At 52.9% G+C, this 20840-nt stretch overlaps 1 protein-coding gene across 1 annotated transcript in view; it reads left to right on the forward strand.

Moving 5' to 3' along the window:
- The window catches only part of LOC139269269 (nuclear receptor corepressor 2-like), a 103223-nt gene that overhangs the window by 16887 nt on the left and 65496 nt on the right, over positions 1-20840 (forward strand). The window contains exons 7-11 of the mRNA XM_070888356.1: positions 3306-3456; positions 5739-5885; positions 12718-12804; positions 18257-18501; positions 20393-20768. Coding sequence (XP_070744457.1) covers positions 3306-3456; positions 5739-5885; positions 12718-12804; positions 18257-18501; positions 20393-20768 — 1006 coding nt within the window. The remainder of the gene's footprint in view (positions 1-3305; positions 3457-5738; positions 5886-12717; positions 12805-18256; positions 18502-20392; positions 20769-20840) is intronic.

Below are 20840 nucleotides of genomic sequence, written 5' to 3' on the forward strand. Positions count from 1 at the left end.
GTGTAACAGATCGAGGGGCTGAATGGGCCTCCTCCTGTTCCTGTGTTACAGGCTCGAGAGGCTGAATGGGCCTCCTCTCCTGTTCCTGTGTAACAGACTCGAGGGGCTGAATGGGCCTCCTCCTGTTCCTGTGTAACAGACTCGAGGGGCTGAATGGGCCTCCTCCTGTTCCTGTGTAACAGACTCGAGGGGCTGAATGGGCCTCCTCCTGTTCCTGTGTAACAGACTCGAGGGGCTGAATGGGCCTCCTCCTGTTCCTGTGTAACAGACTCGAGGGGCTGAATCGGCCTCCTCCTGTTCCTAATGTAACAGGCTTGAGGGGCTGAATGGGCCTCCTCCTGTTCCTGTGTAACAGACTCGAGGGGCTGAATGGGCCTCCTCTCCTGTTCCTGTGTAACAGACTCAAGGGGCTGAATGGGCCTCCTCCTGTTCCTAATGTAACAGGCTCGAGGGGATGAATGGGCCTCCTCCTGTTCCTAATGTAACAGGCTCGAGGGGCTGAATGGCCTCCTCCTGTTCCTGTGTAACACTCGAGGGGCTGAATGGGCCTCCTCCTGTTCCTAATGTAACAGGCTCGAGGGGCTGAATGGCCTCCTCCTGTTCCTGTGTAACACTCGAGGGGCTGAATGGGCCTCCTCCTGTTCCTGTGTAACAGACTCGAGGAGCTGAATGGGCCTCCTGTTCCTGTGTAACAGGCTCGAGGGGCTGAATGGGCCTCCTCCTGTTCCTGTGTAACAGGCTCGAGGGGCTGAATGGACCTCCTCCTGTTCCTGTGTAACAGGCTCGAGGGGCTGAATGGGCCTCCTGTTACGGTGTATCTCACTATAGCAAGAGGGAGAGGACAGTAGCGATTCATTGTGACACTCTCCGCTGTGAGGAAATACGAGCTTTCACTCGAACAGAGGAGATGACGAGGCGGTTTGATCGACGTGTTCACAATTCAGAAGGGATGGGACAGTATCGAGAAACAGACTGTTTGCAGTGATTGAGGGGTTTGGCAGGAGGAGGAAATGGACACAAGGTGAGAGATTTCGGATAGAGTGAGAGGGGGTTGTGAGGCTGGTTATTGAAGCAGAGACCAGGGCAATGTTTAGGTACAGTTTAGACCGGTGCTTGAAGGAGGAGGGAGCAAAGGGAATCGGGGACAATTAGCACAGATTTGTTAAGGGAAGATCGTGTCTGACTAACCTGATTGAATGTTTTGAGCAGGTAACCAGGAGGGTCGATGAGGGTAGTGCGTACGATGTAGTATATATGGACTTTAGCAAAGATTTTGCTAAGGTCCCACATGGTAGACTAGCCAAGAAGGTTAAAGCCCATGTGATCCAGGGCAAAGTGGCAAGTTGGATCCAAAATTGGCATGGAGGTAGGAAGCAATGGGTTGATGGATGTTTTTGTGACTAGAAGGATGTTTCCAGTGGGGTTCCGCAGGGCTCAGTACTGGGTCCCTTGCTTTTTGTGGTATATATCAACGATTTAGATTTGAATATAGGGAGTATGATTAAGAAGTTTGCAGATGACACTAAAATTGGCTGTGTGGTTGATAATGAAGAGGAAAGTCATGGGCTGCAGGAGGATATCAATCTACTGGTCAGGTGGGCAGAGCAGTGGCAAATGGAATTTAATTTAGAGAAGTGTGAGGTGATGTACTTTGGGAGGACTAATAAGGAAAGGGTAAACACATTAAGCGGTCGGCCATTTAATAGTGTAGATGGACAAAGGGACATTGGAGTGCTTGTCCACAGATCCCTGAAAGTAGCAGGCCAGGTGGATAAGGTGGTTAAGAAGGCATACAGAATGTTTGCCTTTGTTGGCCGAGGCAGAGAATATAAGAGCAGGTGGGTTACGCTTAACTTGTATAATACTTTGGTTAGGCCACAGCTGGAGTACTGCGTGCAGTTCTGGTCGTCGTATTATAGGAAGGACGTGATTGCACTAGAGAGGGTGCAGAGGAGATTTACTAGGATGCTGCCTGGAATGGAGAATCTTAGTTATGAGGACACACTGGATAGGCTGGGTTTGTTCTCATTGGAACAGAGGAGGTTGAGAGGAGACCTCATAATATTGTACAAAATATTGAGGGGCCTGGACATAGTGGATAGTAAGGGCCTATTTCCATTGGTGGAGAGGTCTATTACGAGGGGCATAGTTTTAATGTGGTTAATGGAAGGTTTAGAGGGGATTTGAGGGGGGCTTCTTTACGCAGAGGGTTGTGGGGATCTGGAACTTGCTGCCTGGAAGAGTGGTGGATGCAGAAACCCTCACCACTTTTAAGAGATGGTTGGATGGGCACTTAAAGTGCAGTAACCTGCAGGGTTACAGACCTAGAGCTGGTAATTGGGATTAGACTGGATGACCTTTTGTTGGACGGAGCAGATACAATGGTAAGTACTGCAGGGAATAGAATACGGCCAGGGTGATCTCCTGGACTAGTGTCGATCGCCTGGATGGGTTGGAGAGGAATTTTCCCAGATTTTTTCTCCCTAAATTGGCCTGGGTTTTTATCTGGTTTTTGCCTTCCCAGGAGATCACATGACTCCGGTTGGGGTGGAGTGTAGAATGTTTCAGTATAAGGGGAGTTGCAGTTGTGTGAGGCGGACTGGTTGGGCTGGGTGCTCTTTGCCTTTCCGCCATTGTTCATGGGTTTATATGTAACCTTCAGGGCTGCTGACCGAGGGCCGTGTGGCTCTTTGTCGGCCGGCGCAGACACGCTGGGCTGGAATGGCCTCCTCCTGTGCTGTAACTTTCTGTGTTTCGATGGCTGGGAACGGAGCAGGTCCCTGGGAGGAGCATACGGCCCATGTGGAGGGGCAACACTTGCCCAACTGCTGGGCCCAGTGGCCTGTCTCCATAGATGCAGGTGGTTTAACGGCCAGTTTCACAGGGCAGCAGGGGAGGGGGGGGCAGCAGGGGAGGGGAGGGCAACGAGGGGGGGCAGCAGGGGAGGGGAGGGCAGCGGGGGAGGGGAGGGCAACGGGGGAGGGGAGGGCAACGAGGGGGGGGGGCAGCAGGGGAGGGGAGAGTAGGGGAACTCCGTACGGCCACCAAGGCAGAAAGCTTTGTGATAGTTCTGTATAAATTGACATTTCAATACTGTGATGGGGGCTCTGTGTTTTATTTAGTTTCGAAGTTCTTTCCTGTGCAGTTTGTTTCAGGCGAGGAACTGATTGCTCCCTCGGCTGGTCTGGCCTGGCCGACATTCCCGCCGCCTGTTTGTTAAACAGTGTAAATGTGTTGTGGCACAGAATATAGTCACTTCCTCGGCAACAATCCTGCAGCCACTGACCCTGGCTCCTCTTTCCCAGGGAACCCCAGCAGAGGTTCTGTATAAAGGGTCCATCACCAGGATCATTGCGGAAGACAATCCAAACCGGAGTGAGCGAGCACAGAAGGAAGCTTCATCGAAAGGACATGTCATCTACGAAGGGAAAAGTGGGCACGTGCTGTCGTATGATGGTAAGGATCCTGCACATCGATTCGACTCTCCGCACATTATTGTCTCCTCAGTACTGCCCCTCCGACAGTGCGGCGCTCCCTCAGTACAGCCCCTCCGACAGTGCAGCACTCCCTCAGTACAGCCCCTCCGACAGTGCAGCACTCCCTCAGTACTGCCCCTCCGACAGTGCGGCACTCCCTCAGTACTGCCCCTCCGACAGTGCGGCGCTCCCTCAGTACCGCCCCTCCGACAGTGCGGCGCTCCCTCAGTACTGCCCCTCCGACAGTGCGGCGCTCCCTCAGTACTGCCCCTCCGACAGTGCGGCGCTCCCTCAGTACTGCCCCTCCGACAGTGCTGCATTCCCTCAGTACAGCCCCTCCGACAGTGCGGCGCTCCCTCAGTACTGCCCCTCCGACAGTGCGGCGCTCCCTCAGTACAGCCCCTCCGACAGTGCGGCGCTCCCTCAGTACAGCCCCTCCGACAGTGCGGCACTCCCTCAGTACTGCCCCTCCGACAGTGCAGCGCTCCCTCAGTACCGTCCCTCCGACAGTGCAGCACTCCCTCAGTACCGCCCCTCCAACAGTGCGGCGCTCCCTCAGTACTGCCCCTCCGACAGTGCGGCGCTCCCTCAGTACCGCCCCTCCGACAGTGCAGCACTCCCTCAGTACTGCCCCTCCTACAGTGCAGCACTCCCTCAGTACTGCCGCTCCAACAGTGCAGCACTCCCTCAGTATTGCCCCTCCGACAGTGCAGCACTCCCTCAGTACTGCCGCTCCAACAGTGCTGCACTCCCTCAGTACAGCCCCTCCGACAGTGCGGCGCTCCCTCAGTACAGCCCCTCCGACAGTGCGGCACTCCCTCAGTACTGCCCCTCCGACAGTGCAGCACTCCCTCAGTACTGCCCCTCCGACAGTGCGGCGCTCCCTCAGTACCGCCCCTCCGACAGTGCAGCACTCCCTCAGTACTGCCCCTCCTACAGTGCAGCACTCCCTCAGTACTGCCGCTCCAACAGTGCGGCGCTCCCTCAGTACTGCCCCTCCGACATGTGCAGCGCTCCCTCAGTACTGCCCCTCCGACAGTGCGGCGCTCCCTCAGTACTGCCCCTCCGACAGTGCAGCACTCCCTCAGTACAGCCCCTCCGACAGTGCGGCGCTCCCTCAGTACAGCCCCTCGGACAGTGCGGCGCTCCCTCAGTACTGCCCCTCCGACAGTGCAGCGCTCCCTCAGTACCGTCCCTCCGACAGTGCAGCACTCCCTCAGTACCGCCCCTCCAACAGTGCGGCGCTCCCTCAGTACTGCCCCTCCGACAGTGCGGCGCTCCCTCAGTACCGCCCCTCCGACAGTGCAGCACTCCCTCAGTACTGCCCCTCCTACAGTGCAGCACTCCCTCAGTACTGCCGCTCCAACAGTGCAGCACTCCCTCAGTATTGCCCCTCCGACAGTGCAGCACTCCCTCAGTACTGCCGCTCCAACAGTGCTGCACTCCCTCAGTACAGCCCCTCCGACAGTGCGGCGCTCCCTCAGTACAGCCCCTCCGACAGTGCGGCACTCCCTCAGTACTGCCCCTCCGACAGTGCAGCGCTCCCTCAGTACCGTCCCTCCGACAGTGCAGCACTCCCTCAGTACCGCCCCTCCAACAGTGCGGCGCTCCCTCAGTACTGCCCCTCCGACAGTGCGGCGCTCCCTCAGTACCGCCCCTCCGACAGTGCAGCACTCCCTCAGTACTGCCCCTCCTACAGTGCAGCACTCCCTCAGTACTGCCGCTCCAACAGTGCGGCGCTCCCTCAGTACTGCCCCTCCGACAGTGCAGCGCTCCCTCAGTACTGCCCCTCCGACAGTGCGGCGCTCCCTCAGTACTGCCCTCCGACAGTGCAGCACTCCCTCAGTACAGCCCCTCCGACAGTGCGGCGCTCCCTCAGTACAGCCCCTCCGACAGTGCGGCGCTCCCTCAGTACTGCCCCTCCGACAGTGCGGCACTCCCTCAGTACTGCCCCTCCGACAGTGCAGCACTCCCTCAGTACTGCCCCTCCGACAGTGCGGCGCTCCCTCAGTACTGCCCCTCCGACAGTGCAGCACTCCCTCAGTACAGCCCCTCCGACAGTGCAGCGCTCCCTCAGTACAGCCCCTCCGACAGTGCGGCGCTCCCTCAGTACAGCCCCTCCGACAGTGCGGCGCTCCCTCAGTACTGCCCCTCCGACAGTGCAGCACGTGTAAAGTCCGCGCGTGTCGTGTCTGCAGAGGTACTGCTGCAACAGGTCTGCTCTGATTTTGCCATGAATACACATTCCATGTAATTATCCAGGTATCGGATCGGAGAATTGCAAAGAGGAGCGAAGGACTTGTGGAGCCTTGCACGAGATTGCTGGCCTGAAGCGGAACTATGAGATGATGGAAGGGGGCCTGGCCTGGGGAATACCGGCTCGGGACTCCCTGCCTTCCAGCTACGAGGGTAAGTGAGAAAGAACAGGAAGCATCAGAAATAGGAGCAGGAGTAGGCCATTCGGCCCCTCGAGCCTGCTCTACCATTTAATAAGATCATGGCTGATCCGATCATGTCCATTTCCCTGCCCACTCCCCATAACCCTTTACTCCCTTATCGCTCAAAAATCTGTCTATCTCAACCTTAAATATATTCAATGACCCAGCCTCCACAGCTCTCTGGGGCAGAGAATTCCACAGATTTACAACCCTCTGAGAGAAGAAATTCCTCCTCATCTCCGTTTTAAATGGGCGGCCCCCTGTTAGATCTCTTAATTTCCAATTAAATACGAACTCCGATGGTAGTTTTAACTTTTTAATCTTGGCAGAGAGTAACAAGCTGCTGGCTGATTGCCAGTTTCTTTGTCTTACTGAGACACATGGTCAAAATGGCTGTATTTTATACCGGCTTCAATTTACAGAAAAGAACTCGCCTTCTTTGACCTGATTGGCTCACTACCCAAGGTCCGAAAATGTCAAGTTGATTGATGAGTTAATGCAACATGCCGAACTGCATGTAGCAGCCTTGACTTGGGGGTCTGTGAATTTTCACAGTCTGTCTAAATGAGCCTGTTTGAATACTCTATCACCCCCTATTCTGAGACTATGCCCATAGTTCTAGATTCCCCCACGAGGGGAAACATCCTCTCTGCATCTACCCTGTCGAGCCCCCTCATTATCTTTATATGTTTCGATAAGTTCAGCTCTCATTGTTCTAAACTCCAATACAGAGGCCCAACCTGCTCAACCTATTCATTGTCGAGAATTCCATCTCAAACCTCTAACTCTGGCAGTTCAGGGCTGGGGACCAGAAACACTTGGTCACACCCAATCAGTGCCTGACGATCCACATCCCTTCATACAAACTGAGCGATGTCAGGGCGATTGTTGCTGGGGAACCTCTTACTGGTTATTGTGAGATGACCAGTTTGACGCAGCACCAAACCAAGACTAACAACAGTTGAAAGGGCTGATAGAACGTTGGTCTGTATCTGGGGGAGGGGGTATGCTCCAGCTGTACAGCATCGGGTCAGACCCCGTCTGCAGTAACCGCGTTGTCCTGGGCCCCACCCCTCGGGAGGGTATATCCGCCTCGGAGGGGGGCGCCGCAGATTCCCCAGACTGATACCCCGGGGCTGAAAGGGTTAAATGTCGAGGACAGGCCGCACAGACTGGGCTGTATCCCCTCGAGTGTATGAGATTAAGGGGTGATCTAATCGAGGTGTTTAAGATGATGAAAGGGGTTGAGAGGGTTTCCCTGCCAGGCCGCGCCCTTCCCTCAGCTCAGCTGCTGCAGGCATCCTCATCCATAGCTTTGTTACCACCAACCGCATTTATTCCAATGTTCTCCTGGCCGGCCTCCCACCCTCCATAAACTGGGTCCCGCTCACCCATCACCCTCTGTGCTCACTGACCCCGTGTCCTAACTCACACCCAGTCCCACTCACCCATCACACCCTGTGCTCACTGCCCCGTGTCCTAACTCGCACCCAGTCCCACTCACCCATCACCTTCTGTGCTCACTGACCCGTGTCCTAACTCGCGCCAAGTTCCGCTCATCCATCACCCCCTGTGCTCACTGCCCCGTGTCCTAACTCACACCCAGTCCCACTCACCCATCACCCTCTGTGCTCACTGCCCCGTGTTCTAACTCGCACCCAGTCCCGCTCACCCATCACCCCCTGTGCTCACTGCCCTGTGTCCTAACTCACACCCAGTCCCGCTCACCCATCACCCCCTGTGCTCACTGCCCCGTGTCCTAACTCACACCCAGTCCCGCTCACCCATCACCCCCTGTGCTCACTGCCCCGTGTCCTAACTCGCACCCAGTCCCGCTCACCCATCACCCCCTGTGCTCACTGCCCCGTGTCCTAACTCACACTGAGTCCCACTCACCGATCACCCCCTGTGCTCACTGCCCCGTGCCCTAACTCACACCGAGTCCCGCTCACCCATCACCCTCTGTGCTCACTGCCCCGTGTCCTAACTCACACCGAGTCCCTCTCACCCATCACCCCCTGTGCTCACTGCCCCGTGTCCTAACTCACACCCAGTCCCACTCACCCATCACCCCCTGTGCTCACTGCCCCGTGCCCTAACTCACACCGAGTCCCACTCACTGATCACCCCCTGTGCTCACTGCCCTGTGTCCTAACTCACACCCAGTCCCGCTCACCCATCACCCCCTGTGCTCACTGCCCCGTGTCCTAACTCACACCCAGTCCCGCTCACCCATCACCCCCTGTGCTCACTGCCCCGTGTCCTAACTCGCACCCAGTCCCGCTCACCCATCATCCCCTGTGCTCACTGCCCCGTGTCCTAACTCACACTGAGTCCCACTCACCGATCACCCCCTGTGCTCACTGCCCCGTGCCCTAACTCACACCGAGTCCCGCTCACCCATCACCCTCTGTGCTCACTGCCCCGTGTCCTAACTCACACCGAGTCCCTCTCACCCATCACCCCCTGTGCTCACTGCCCCGTGTCCTAACTCACACCCAGTCCCACTCACCCATCACCCCCTGTGCTCACTGCCCCGTGTCCTAACTCACACCCAGTCCCACTCACCCATCACCCCCTGTGCTCACTGCCCCGTGCCCTAACTCACACCGTGTCCCACTCACCGATCACCCCCTGTGCTCACTGCCCCGTGCCCTAACTCACACCGAGTCCCTCTCACCCATCACCCTCTGTGCTCACTGACCTACATTGGCTCAAAGACCGGCAACGCCTCGATTTCAAAATTCTCATCCTTGTTTTCAAATCCCTCCATGGTCCTTGCCCCTCCCTATCTCTGTAACCTCCTCCAGCTCATTCCCCCCCACCACTCCCCCCAAAGATGTCTGCGCTCCTCTAATTCTGCCCTTCTGACCATCCCTGATTATAATCGCTCCACCATCGGTGGCCGTGCCTTCTGTTGCCTGGGCCCCAAGCTCTGGAACTTCCTCCCTAAACCTCTCCGCCTCCCTATCTCTCTTTCCTCCTTTGAGAAGCTCCTTAAAACTGACCTCTTTGACACAGCTTTTGGTCACCTGCCCCAATATCTCTGTATGTGGTTTGGTGTGAGATTGTGTTTGCTAATTGCTCCAGTGAAGCGCCCGGGGGAGTTTTACCGTGTTAGTGACACTGAGCCCGGGATGTTTTACCGTGTTAGTGACACTGAGCCCGGGATGTTTTACCGTGTTAGAGACACTGAGCCCGGGATGTTTTACCCTGTTAGTGACACTGAGCCCGGGATGTTTTACCGTGTTAGTGACACTGAGCCCGGGATGTTTTACCGTGTTAGTGACACTGAGCCCGGGATGTTTTACCGTGTTAGTGACACTGAGCCCGGGATGTTTTACCGTGTTAGTGACACTGAGCCCGGGATGTTTTACCGTGTTAGTGACACTGAGCCCGGGATGTTTTACCGTGTTAGTGACACTGAGCCCGGGATGTTTTACCGTGTTAGTGACACTGAGCCCGGGATGTTTTACCGTGTTAGTGACACTGAGCCCGGGATGTTTTACCGTGTTAGTGACACTGAGCCCGGGATGTTTTACCGTGTTAGTGACACTGAGCCCGGGATGTTTTACCGTGTTAGTGACACTGAGCCCGGGATGTTTTACCGTGTTAGTGACACTGAGCCCGGGATGTTTTACCGTGTTAGTGACACTGAGCCCGGGATGTTTTACCGTGTTAGTGACAGTGAGCCCGGGATGTTTTACCGTGTTAGTGACACTGAGCCCGGGATGTTTTACCGTGTTAGTGACACTGAGCCCGGGATGTTTTACCGTGTTAGTGACACTGAGCCCGGGATGTTTTACCGTGTTAGTGACACTGAGCCCAGGATGTTTTACCGTGTTAGTGACACTGAGCCCGGGATGTTTTACCGTGTTAGTGACACTGAGCCCGGGATGTTTTACCGTGTTAGTGACACTGAGCCCGGGATGTTTTACCCTGTTAGTGACACTGAGCCCGGGATGTTTTACCGTGTTAGTGACACTGAGCCCGGGATGTTTTACCCTGTTAGTGACACTGAGCCCGGGATGTTTTACCCTGTTAGTGACACTGAGCCCGGGATGTTTTACCGTGTTAGTGACACTGAGCCCGGGATGTTTTACCGTGTTAGTGACACTGAGCCCGGGATGTTTTACCGTGTTAGTGACACTGAGCCCGGGATGTTTTACCCTGTTAGTGACACTGAGCCCGGGATGTTTTACCCTGTTAGTGACACTGAGCCCGGGATGTTTTACCCTGTTAGTGACACTGAGCCCGGGATGTTTTACCGTGTTAGTGACACTGAGCCCGGGATGTTTTACCGTGTTAGTGACACTGAGCCCGGGATGTTTTACCGTGTTAGTGACACGGAGCCCGGGATGTTTTACCCTGTTAGTGACACTGAGCCCGGGATGTTTTACCCTGTTAGTGACACTGAGCCCGGGATGTTTTACCGTGTTAGTGACACTGAGCCCGGGATGTTTTACCGTGTTAGTGACACTGAGCCCGGGATGTTTTACCGTGTTAGTGACACTGAGCCCGGGATGTTTTACCCTGTTAGTGACACTGAGCCCGGGATGTTTTACCCTGTTAGTGACACTGAGCCCGGGATGTTTTACCCTGTTAGTGACACTGAGCCCGGGATGTTTTACCGTGTTAGTGACACTGAGCCCGGGATGTTTTACCGTGTTAGTGACACTGAGCCCGGGATGTTTTACCCTGTTAGTGACACTGAGCCCGGGATGTTTTACCCTGTTAGTGACACTGAGCCCGGGATGTTTTACCGTGTTAGTGACACTGAGCCCGGGATGTTTTACCCTGTTAGTGACACTGAGCCCGGGATGTTTTACCGGGTTAGTGACACTGAGCCCGGGATGTTTTACCGTGTTAGTGACACTGAGCCCGGGATGTTTTACCGTGTTAGTGACACTGAGCCCGGGATGTTTTACCGTGTTAGTGACACTGAGCCCGGGATGTTTTACCGTGTTAGTGACACTGAGCCCGGGATGTTTTACCGGGTTAGTGACACTGAGCCCGGGATGTTTTACCCTGTTAGTGACACTGAGCCCGGGATGTTTTACCGTGTTAGTGACACTGAGCCCGGGATGTTTTACCGGGTTAGTGACACTGAGCCCGGGATGTTTTACCCTGTTAGTGACACTGAGCCCGGGATGTTTTACCGTGTTAGTGACACTGAGCCCGGGATGTTTTACCGTGTTAGTGACACTGAGCCCGGGATGTTTTACCGTGTTAGTGACACTGAGCCCGGGATGTTTTACCGTGTTAGTGACACTGAGCCCGGGATGTTTTACCGTGTTAGTGACACTGAGCCCGGGATGTTTTACCCTGTTAGTGACACTGAGCCCGGGATGTTTTACCGTGTTACCGACACTGAGCCCGGGATGTTTTACCGTGTTAGTGACACTGAGCCCGGGATGTTTTACCCTGTTAGTGACACTGAGCCCGGGATGTTTTACCGTGTTAGTGACAGTGAGCCCGGGATGTTTTACCCTGTTAGTGACACTGAGCCCGGGATGTTTTACCGTGTTAGTGACACTGAGCCCGGGATGTTTTACCGTGTTAGTGACACTGAGCCCGGGATGTTTTACCCTGTTAGTGACACTGAGCCCGGGATGTTTTACCGTGTTAGTGACACTGAGCCCGGGATGTTTTACCGTGTTACCGACACTGAGCCCGGGATGTTTTACCGTGTTAGTGACACTGAGCCCGGGATGTTTTACCCTGTTAGTGACACTGAGCCCGGGATGTTTTACCGTGTTAGTGACACTGAGCCCGGGATGTTTTACCCTGTTAGTGACACTGAGCCCGGGATGTTTTACCGGGTTAGTGACACTGAGCCCGGGATGTTTTACCGTGTTAGTGACACTGAGCCCGGGATGTTTTACCGTGTTAGTGACACTGAGCCCGGGATGTTTTACCGTGTTAGTGACACTGAGCCCGGGATGTTTTACCGTGTTAGTGACACTGAGCCCGGGATGTTTTACCGTGTGAGTGACACTGAGCCCGGGATGTTTTACCTTGTGAGTGACACTGAGCCCGGGATGTTTTACCGTGTTACCGACACTGAGCCCGGGATGTTTTACCCTGTTAGTGACACTGAGCCCGGGATGTTTTACCGTGTTACCGACACTGAGCCCGGGATGTTTTACCGTGTTAGTGACACTGAGCCCGGGATGTTTTACCGTGTTACCGACACTGAGCCCGGGATGTTTTACCCTGTTAGTGACACTGAGCCCGGGATGTTTTACCGGGTTAGTGACACTGAGCCCGGGATGTTTTACCGTGTTAGTGACACTGAGCCCGGGATGTTTTACCGTGTTAGTGACACTGAGCCCGGGATGTTTTACCGTGTTAGTGACACTGAGCCCAGGATGTTTTACCCTGTTAGTGACACTGAGCCCAGGATGTTTTACCCTGTTCGTGACACTGAGCCCGGGATGTTTTACCGTGTTAGTGACACTGAGCCCGGGATGTTTTACCCTGTTAGTGACACTGAGCCCAGGATGTTTTACCCTGTTAGTGACACTGAGCCCAGGATGTTTTACCCTGTTAGTGACACTGAGCCCAGGATGTTTTACCGTGTTAGTGACACTGAGCCCGGGATGTTTTACCCTGTTAGTGACACTGAGCCCGGGATGTTTTACCGTGTTAGTGACACTGAGCCCGGGATGTCTTTCCGTGTTAGTGACACTGAGCCCGGGATGTTTTTCCATGTTAGTGACACTGTGTCAATGTGAGTTGTTTAGTTTCCAGGGTTAAACTTCTCATCGAAGGTGCAACAGAATAATTGTTGTGTGTTTCAGGTCTGATGGTTCGGGCTGTTCCCAGGGACAGACTGGGTCACCACGACCCTAAGGAACGGCCACAGATGCATGGCTCAATCACGCAAGGTACATTTGTTAGGCTGCGATCGGTGTACAGACGGTTGAGAGTTGGTACTCGCCCCCGCTCTCCTTCATCGCACAGCCTCTCTGTGCAGCGGGAACGGCGAGCGTTACTGAGACACACAGAACTTTCCCCACAATCGTTCAAATAATCAACCGCACCGTGAGCAGTTGAGGTCATCTGTTCTCACCTGGAATGTTGCCACTCTGGGGAGGGGGTAGGCGGGGCATCAGTCGCAGGGCGGGGCACAAGTCACTGGGCGGGGCATCACAGGCACTGGGCGGGGCATCACAGGCACTGGGATCACCTCTCATTCTTCTAATCTCTAGAGAGTATAGGCCCATTCTACACAATCTCTCCTCATAGGACAATCCTTCCATCCCAGGAATCAGTCTGGTGAACCTTCGTTGCACTCCCTCCTTCCTTGGGTAAGGAGACCAGAACTGTGCACAATACTCCAGGTGTGGTCTCACCAGGGCCCTGTATAATTGTAGTAAGATCTCTGTACTCTTATATTCACATCCTCCTGTAATAAAGGCCAACACACCATTTGCTTTCCGAATTGCTTGCTGTAGCTGCATGTTAACTTTCAGTGATTGGTGTACAAGGATCCCCAGGTCCCTCTGAACACCGACATCTCCCAATCTCTCACCATTTAAAAATACTCTGCTTTTTATATTTTTCCTACCAAAGTGGATACCTTCACATTTCTCCACATTATATTCCATTTGCCATGTTCTTGCCCACTCACTCAGCCTGTCTATATCGCCTTGAAGCCTCTCTGCATCCTCCTCACAACTTACTTTCCCACCGAGCTTTGTAGCGTCAGCAAACTTGGATATATTATACTCGGTCCCCTCATCCAAATCATTGATATAGATTGTGAATAACTGGGGCCCCAGCACTGATCCCTGCGGCACCCCACTAGTTACAGCCTGACAACCCGAAAATGACCCGTTTATTGACCCGATGGCACCTTATCAAATGTCTTCTGAAAATCCAAATACATCACATCCACTGGTTCCATAGAAACATAGAAAATAGGTGCAGGAGTAGGCCATTCAGCCCTTCTAGCCTGCACCGCCATTCAATGAGTTCATGGCTGAACATGCAACTTCAGTACCCCATTCCTGCTTTCTCGCCATACCCCTTGATCCCCCTAGTAGTAAGGACTACATCTAACTCCTTTTTTAATATATTTAGTGAATTGGCCTCAACAACTTTCTGTGGTAGAGAATTCCACAGGTTCACCACTCTCTGGGTGAAGAAGTTTCTCCTCATCTCGGTCCTAAATGGTTTACCCCTTATCCTTAGACTGTGTCCCTTGGTTCTGGACTTCCCCAACATTGGGAACATTCTTCCTGCATCTAACCTGTCTAAACCCGTCAGAATTTTAAACGTTTTTATGAGATCCCCTCTCATTATTCTGAACTCCAGTGAATACAAGCCCAGTTGATCCAGTCTTTCTTGATATGTCAGTCCCGCCATCCCGGGAATCAGTCTGGTGAACCTTCGCTGCACTCCCTCAATAGCAAGAACGTCCTTCCTCAGATTAGGAGACCAAAACTGAACACAATATTCCAGGTGAGGCCTCACCAAGGCCCTGTACAACTGCAGTAAGACCTCCCTGCTCCTATACGCAAATCCCCTAGCTATGAAGGCCAACATACCATTTGCCGCCTTCACCGCCTGCTGTACCTGCATACCAACTTTCAATGACTGATGTACCTTGACACCCAGGTCTCGTTGCACCTCTCCTTTTCCTAATCTGCTGCCTCTCAGATAATATTCTGCCTTCGTGTTTTTGCCACCAAAGTGGATAACCTCACATTTATCCACATTATACTGCATCTGCCATGCATTTGCCCACTCACCTAACCTGTCCAAGTCACCCTGCAGCCTCTTAGCATCCTCCTCACAGCTCACACCGCCATCCAGCTTAGTGTCATCTGTAAACTTGGAGATATTACACTCAATTCCTTCATCTAAATCATTAATGTATATTGTAAATAGTTGGGTTCCCAGCACTGAGCCCTGCGGCACCCCACTAGTCACTGCCTGCCATTCTGAAAAGGACCCGTTTATCCCGACTCTCTGCTTCCTGTCTGCCAACCAGTTCTCTATCCTCATCAGTACATTACCCCCAATATCATGTGCTTTAATTTTGCACACTAATCTCTTGTGTGGGACCTTGTCAAAAGCCTTTTGAAAGTCCAAATACACCACATCCACTGGTTTTCCCTTGTCCACTCTACTAGTTACATCCTCAAAAAATCCAGAAGATTTGTCAAGCATGATTTCCCTTTCATAAATCCATGCTGACTTGGACTGATCCTGTCACTGCTTTCCAAATGCGCTGATATTTCATCTTTAACAATTGATTCCAACATTTTCCCCACTACCGATGTCAGGCTAACCGGTCTATAATTACCCGCTTTCTCTCTCCCTCCTTTTTGAAAAAGTCGTGTTACATTAGCTACCCTCCAGTCCATAGGAACTGATCCAGAGTTGATAGACTGTTGGAAAATGATCACCAATGCATCCACTATTTCTATGGCCACTCCCTTAAGTACTCTGGAATGCAGACTATCAGGCCCCGGGGATTTATCGGTCTTCAATCCCATCAATTTCCCGCCAATAAGGATTTCCTTCAGTTCCTCCTTCTCACTAGACCCTCGGCCCCCAGTATTCCCGGAAGGTTATTTGTGTCTTCCTTCGTGAAAACAGAACCAAAGTATTTGTTCAACTGGTTTGCCATTTCTTTGGTCCCCATTATAAATTCACCTGAATCCGACTGCAAGGGACCTATGTTTGTCTTCACTAATCTTTTTCTCTTCACATATCTATAGAAGCTTTTGCAGTCAGTTTTTATGTTCCCAGCAAGCTTCCTCTCATACTCTATTTTCCCCCTCCTAATTAAACCCTTTGTCCTCCTCTGCTGAATTCTAAATTTCTCCCAGTCCTCAGGTTTGCTGCTTTTTCTGATCAATTTATATGCCTCTTCCTTGGATTTAACACTATCCTTAATTTCCCTTGTTAGCCACGGTTGAGCCACCTTCCCCATTTTATTTTTACTCCAGACAGGGATGTACAATTGTTGAAGTTCATCCATGTGATCTTTAAATGTTTGCCATTGCCTATCCACCATCAACCCTTTAAGTATCCTTTGCCAGTTTATTCTAGCCAATTCACGTCTCATACCATCGAAGTTCCTTAAGTTCAGGACCCTAGTCTCTGAATTAACTGTGTCACTCTCCATCTTAATAAAGAATTCTACCGTATTATGATCACTCTTCCCCAAGGGGCCTTGCAAACAAGATTGCTAATTAGTCCTTTCTCATTACACATCACCCAGTCTAGGATGGCCAGCCCTCTCGTTGGTTCCTCGACATACATTGGTCTAGAAAGCCATCCCTGATACACTCCAGGAAATCCTCCTCCACCGTATTGCTACCAGTTTGGTTAGTCCAATCAATATATAGATTAAAGTTGCCCATGATAACTGCTGTACCTTTATTCCATACATCCCTAATTTCTTGTTTGATGCTGTCCCCAACCTCACTACTACTGTTTGGTGGTCTGTACACAACTCCCACCAGCGTTTTCTGCCCTTTGGTATTCCTGCAGCTCCACCCATACAGATTCCACATCATCCAGGCTAATGTCCTTCCTTACTATTGCGTTTAATTTCCTCTTTAACCAGCAGTGCTACCCCACCTCCTTTTCCTCTCTGTCTATCCTTCCTGAATGTTGAATACCCCTGGATGTTGAGTTTCCAGCCTTGGTCACCCTGGAGCCATGTCTCCGTGATGCCATTTATATCATATTCATTAACTGCTATCTGTGCAGTTAATTCATCCACCTTATTCCGAATACTCCACGCATTGAGGCACAGAGCCTTCAGGCTTGTCTTTTTAATACATTTTGCCCCTTTAGAATTTTGCTGTAATGTGGCCCTTTTTGATTTTTGCCTTGGGTTTCTCTGCCCTCCACTTTTACTTTTCTTCTTTCTATCTTTTGCTTCTGCCCCATTCTACTTCCCTCTGTCTCCCTGCATAGATTCCCATCCCCCTGCCATATTAGTTTAACCCCTCCCCAACAGCACTAGCAAACACTCCCCTTAGGACATTGGTTCCGGTCCTGCCCAGGTGCAGACCGTCCGGTTTGTACTGGTCCCACCCCGCCCAGAACAGGTTCCAATGCCCCAGGAATTTGAATCCCTCCCTGCTGCACCACTCCTCAAGCCACGTATTCATCTGAGCTATCCTGCTATTTCTACTCTGACTAGCACGTGGCACTGGTAACAATCCTGAGATTACTACCTTTGAGGTCCTACTTTTTAATTTAACTCCTAGCTCCCTAAATTCAGCCTGTAGGACCTCATCCCGTTTTTTACATATATCGTTGGTACCAATGTGCACCACGACAACTGGCTGTTCACCCTCCCTTTTCAGAATGCCCTGCACCCGCTCCGAGACATCCTTGACCCTTGCACCAGGGAGGCAACATACCATCCTGGAGTCTCGATTGCACTGCTCTTCCTGCTGGCCACCCATTCCCTATTTGCCTGAGTAATCTTGCTAAGATTCTCCATTCCAGGCAGCATCGCAGTAAATCTCCTCTGCGCCCTCTCTTGTGCAATCACGTCTTGTGGGATTTTTGTGCCTTAAAGGAATGTATATTTGTTGTCATAATGTATTAATTCTTTGTTTGTCTACCGTCATACCTTTTAATGTAGTTTCCCAATCTACCTTAGACAACTCTCCCCTCATACCTACGTAGTTTCCATTGTTTAGATTTAAGATCCTATTTTTGGATTTAACTAAATCACTTTCAAACAATGTAAAATTCTACCATATTATGGTCAATCTTCCCTAAAGGCCCCATTTACTACAAGGTTATTAATTAACCCTTTCTCATTGCACAATACTAGATGTAAAATAGCCTGTTCCCTCGTTGGTTTCTCAACTTACTGATCTAGAAACCTATCTTGTATACCTTCCATCAATTTGTCCTCCACACTATTACTGTATATTTGGTTTGTCCAGTCTATATGTAGTGCCCCATGTATTACCCTTGTTAAATGCCCCTCTGATTCCCTGATTTATACTCTGCCCTATATTACCACGACTATTTGGAGACTGGGGGTCAGTCAGTGTCCAATAGACTGAAGGTTCTGTAGTCACTGCATGATTTTTGAATTTATTATCACTTGAAAATGTAAAATGTTCTCCCTGGGTTTTTATTAAAATAATTTACTGGTTGATGTTCCCTAGTGTTTCTCACGATGGGACGGGGGACGGGATGGGTGGGAGGGGGAGGGGATCGGAGGGGGGAACAGGAGGGAAGAGGTGGGGGGATGGGACGGGGAGGGGAGGGGGAGAGTGGGGGGAGGGGGAGAGTGGGGGGAGGGGTGCCCTGCTCTGAGCTCTGGCTTTACCCGACCTTTTGTTTCAGGAATCCCTCGGTCCCACGCTGAAGCCCACGAAGAGTGCTTGAGGAGGGAAGTGAAACAGATGAAGCGGGAAAGCACGCCGCCGAGGGTAGTGGGCGAGGCTTCGAAGGCACGGCCCCGGGAAGGCCCCATCCCCACTGTCAAAGAAGCGGGTCGCTCGATCCACGAGATCCCTCGGGAGGGATCCCACAGAACAGCAGAAACCTCGGCACTGTCCAAACCCAGCCCTGACGGCTCCATCTCGCAGGTAGGGGTCCCACAGACTCTGCCCATTCAGGGGGTCCCACGGACTGTGCCCATTCAGGGGGTCCCACGGACTGTGTCCATTCAGGGAGTCCCACGGACTGTGTCCATTCAGGGAGTCCCACGGACTGTGCCCATTCAGGGGGTCCCACGGACTGTGCCCATTCAGGGGGTCCCACGGACTGTGTCCATTCAGGGAGTCCCACGGACTGTGTCCATTCAGGGAGTCCCACGGACTGTGCCCATTCAGGGGGTCCCACGGACTGTGCCCATTCAGGGGGCCCCACGGACTGTGTCCATTCAGGGAGTCCCACGGACTGTGCCCATTCAGGGAGTCCCACGGACTGTGCCCATTCAGGGGGTCCCACGGACTGTGCCCATTCAGGGGGCCCCACGGACTGTGCCCATTCAGGGGGTCCCACGGACTGTGCCCATTCAGGGAGTCCCACGGACTGTGCCCATTCAGGGGGTCCCACGGACTGTGCCCATTCAGGGGGTCCCACAGACTGTGCCCATTTACGGGGTCCCACAGACTGTGCCCATTCAGGGGGTCCCACGGACTGTGCCCATTCAGGGAGTCCCACAGACTGTGCCCATTCAGGGGGTCCCATGGACTGTGCCCATTCAGGGAGTCCCACAGACTGTGCCCATTCAGGGGGTCCCACGGACTGTGCCCATACAGGGGTCCCACGGACTGTGCCCATTCAGGGGGTCCCACGGACTGTGCCCATACAGGGGTCCCACGGACTGTGCGCATTCAGTAGGTCCCACGGACTGTGCCCATTCAGGGGGTCCCATGGATTGTGCCCATTCAGGGGATATGGCCAGAAACACCAGGGCAATCACTGGCCATGTCAAGCGTTCTTGTTTGCAGTGAGTGGGACAAGTTGGACTGTGGCCCATTGGATTAACCTCCCTCGGCTGGCAGTCACATGAAGGATGGAAGGTTTGAGGGGCAGCACAGGGTCTGGGATTGGGCTGTGAGTGTGAGCACCTTCACCCCGGGAGGAGGAATCAGTCGCTGAGCTCTAGTCCATCCCCTCACGCTGATCGACACAAGGTTCACGGCTGGACAGACCCTGCCGGAGCAACCATTGTCTTGGCGACCTCTGTGTTAGCATTAAGCACATTATATTATCCAGACTATATCTTGTTTCTTGTTATAAATATAATCTCCCCAGCGATGTGCTGCCGGTTACTGGACCTGCATTAATGGGGCACTGCAGTTCATGAGGCAGCGAGGACCCTGGGTATGTTGTACTGCGCGTTTACTGAGAGCCACAGCTGCTGTGTGGGCCTCGGCCAGGAACAGGCCTGTTTACATTGCTCGCTCCTGCCTCTATACATATCCCCAACCCCACCTAACTAACCCTAACTCCGACCCCAACTCTAACCCTAACCCTAGCGCAACACCAACCCCACCTAACTAACCCTAACCCCCACCCCAACTCTAACCCTAACCCTAGCGCATCACCAACCCCACCTAACTAACCCTAACCCCCTCCCCTAACCCTAACCCGACCCCAACTCTAACCCTAACCCTAGCGCAACACCAACCCCACCTAACTAACCCTCGACCTCGACCCCAAACCCCACCCTCAATCCCAACCCTAACTCTAACCCCAATCCTACCTAACCCGAACCCTCTATACAAACACATTCCCGAACCCTAACCTTAACGGTGAAGTATCCATTTTCTAATATCCCTCGGTGTGAAAACATTCCTTCTCATTTCCTCCTTGCTCTTCGAGTGGTGTTGCTCAGTCCACAGCCTTGTATCCGATTTGCCACCAATCTCTCCGATTCCTGTCCCAATCTCCGCTTTAAGTTTCTCCGTCCAGAGGAAAAGGCCCCAGTTTTCGAGCCAATAACTTTGTGTTTTTCTCCTCCCTCAGGGAACGCCACTGAAGTGTGAGAACAGCCCGTCTGGTTCTGCGGCCAAGAAGCACGACGTGCGATCGCTGATCAGCAGCCCGGGTAGAGGCTTCCATCCCACGCACCAGTTGGACGTGATGTCGGAAGGTGGGAGAGGGTTGGAGAGGGTTCGGTATACCGAGAGCCCAACGAGCAGGCCGAGCTCCATCGTTAGTAGTGCAGGCTCCATTGTACGAGGGGCTCCTGTCATTATACACGAGGCTGCAAAGTCTCACATCAGCCCACGTTCCTATGAGGATTATCAGGCTGCCCATCGGACACCTCTGCATTATAACGGGCCTTTACACAGAGGCTCCCCTGTATCTATGCGAGAAGCAGCCTCCCGACAACAAGAAGGTAAAGGGCTCGAGGGCGAGGCACCGATAGCTGGTGAATCGTGGCAGGGCAGGGCGAGGCACAGGGACAGGG

This window comes from Pristiophorus japonicus, chromosome 8 (assembly GCF_044704955.1).
Source record: "Pristiophorus japonicus isolate sPriJap1 chromosome 8, sPriJap1.hap1, whole genome shotgun sequence".
Taxonomy (NCBI): Eukaryota; Metazoa; Chordata; class Chondrichthyes; family Pristiophoridae; genus Pristiophorus; species Pristiophorus japonicus.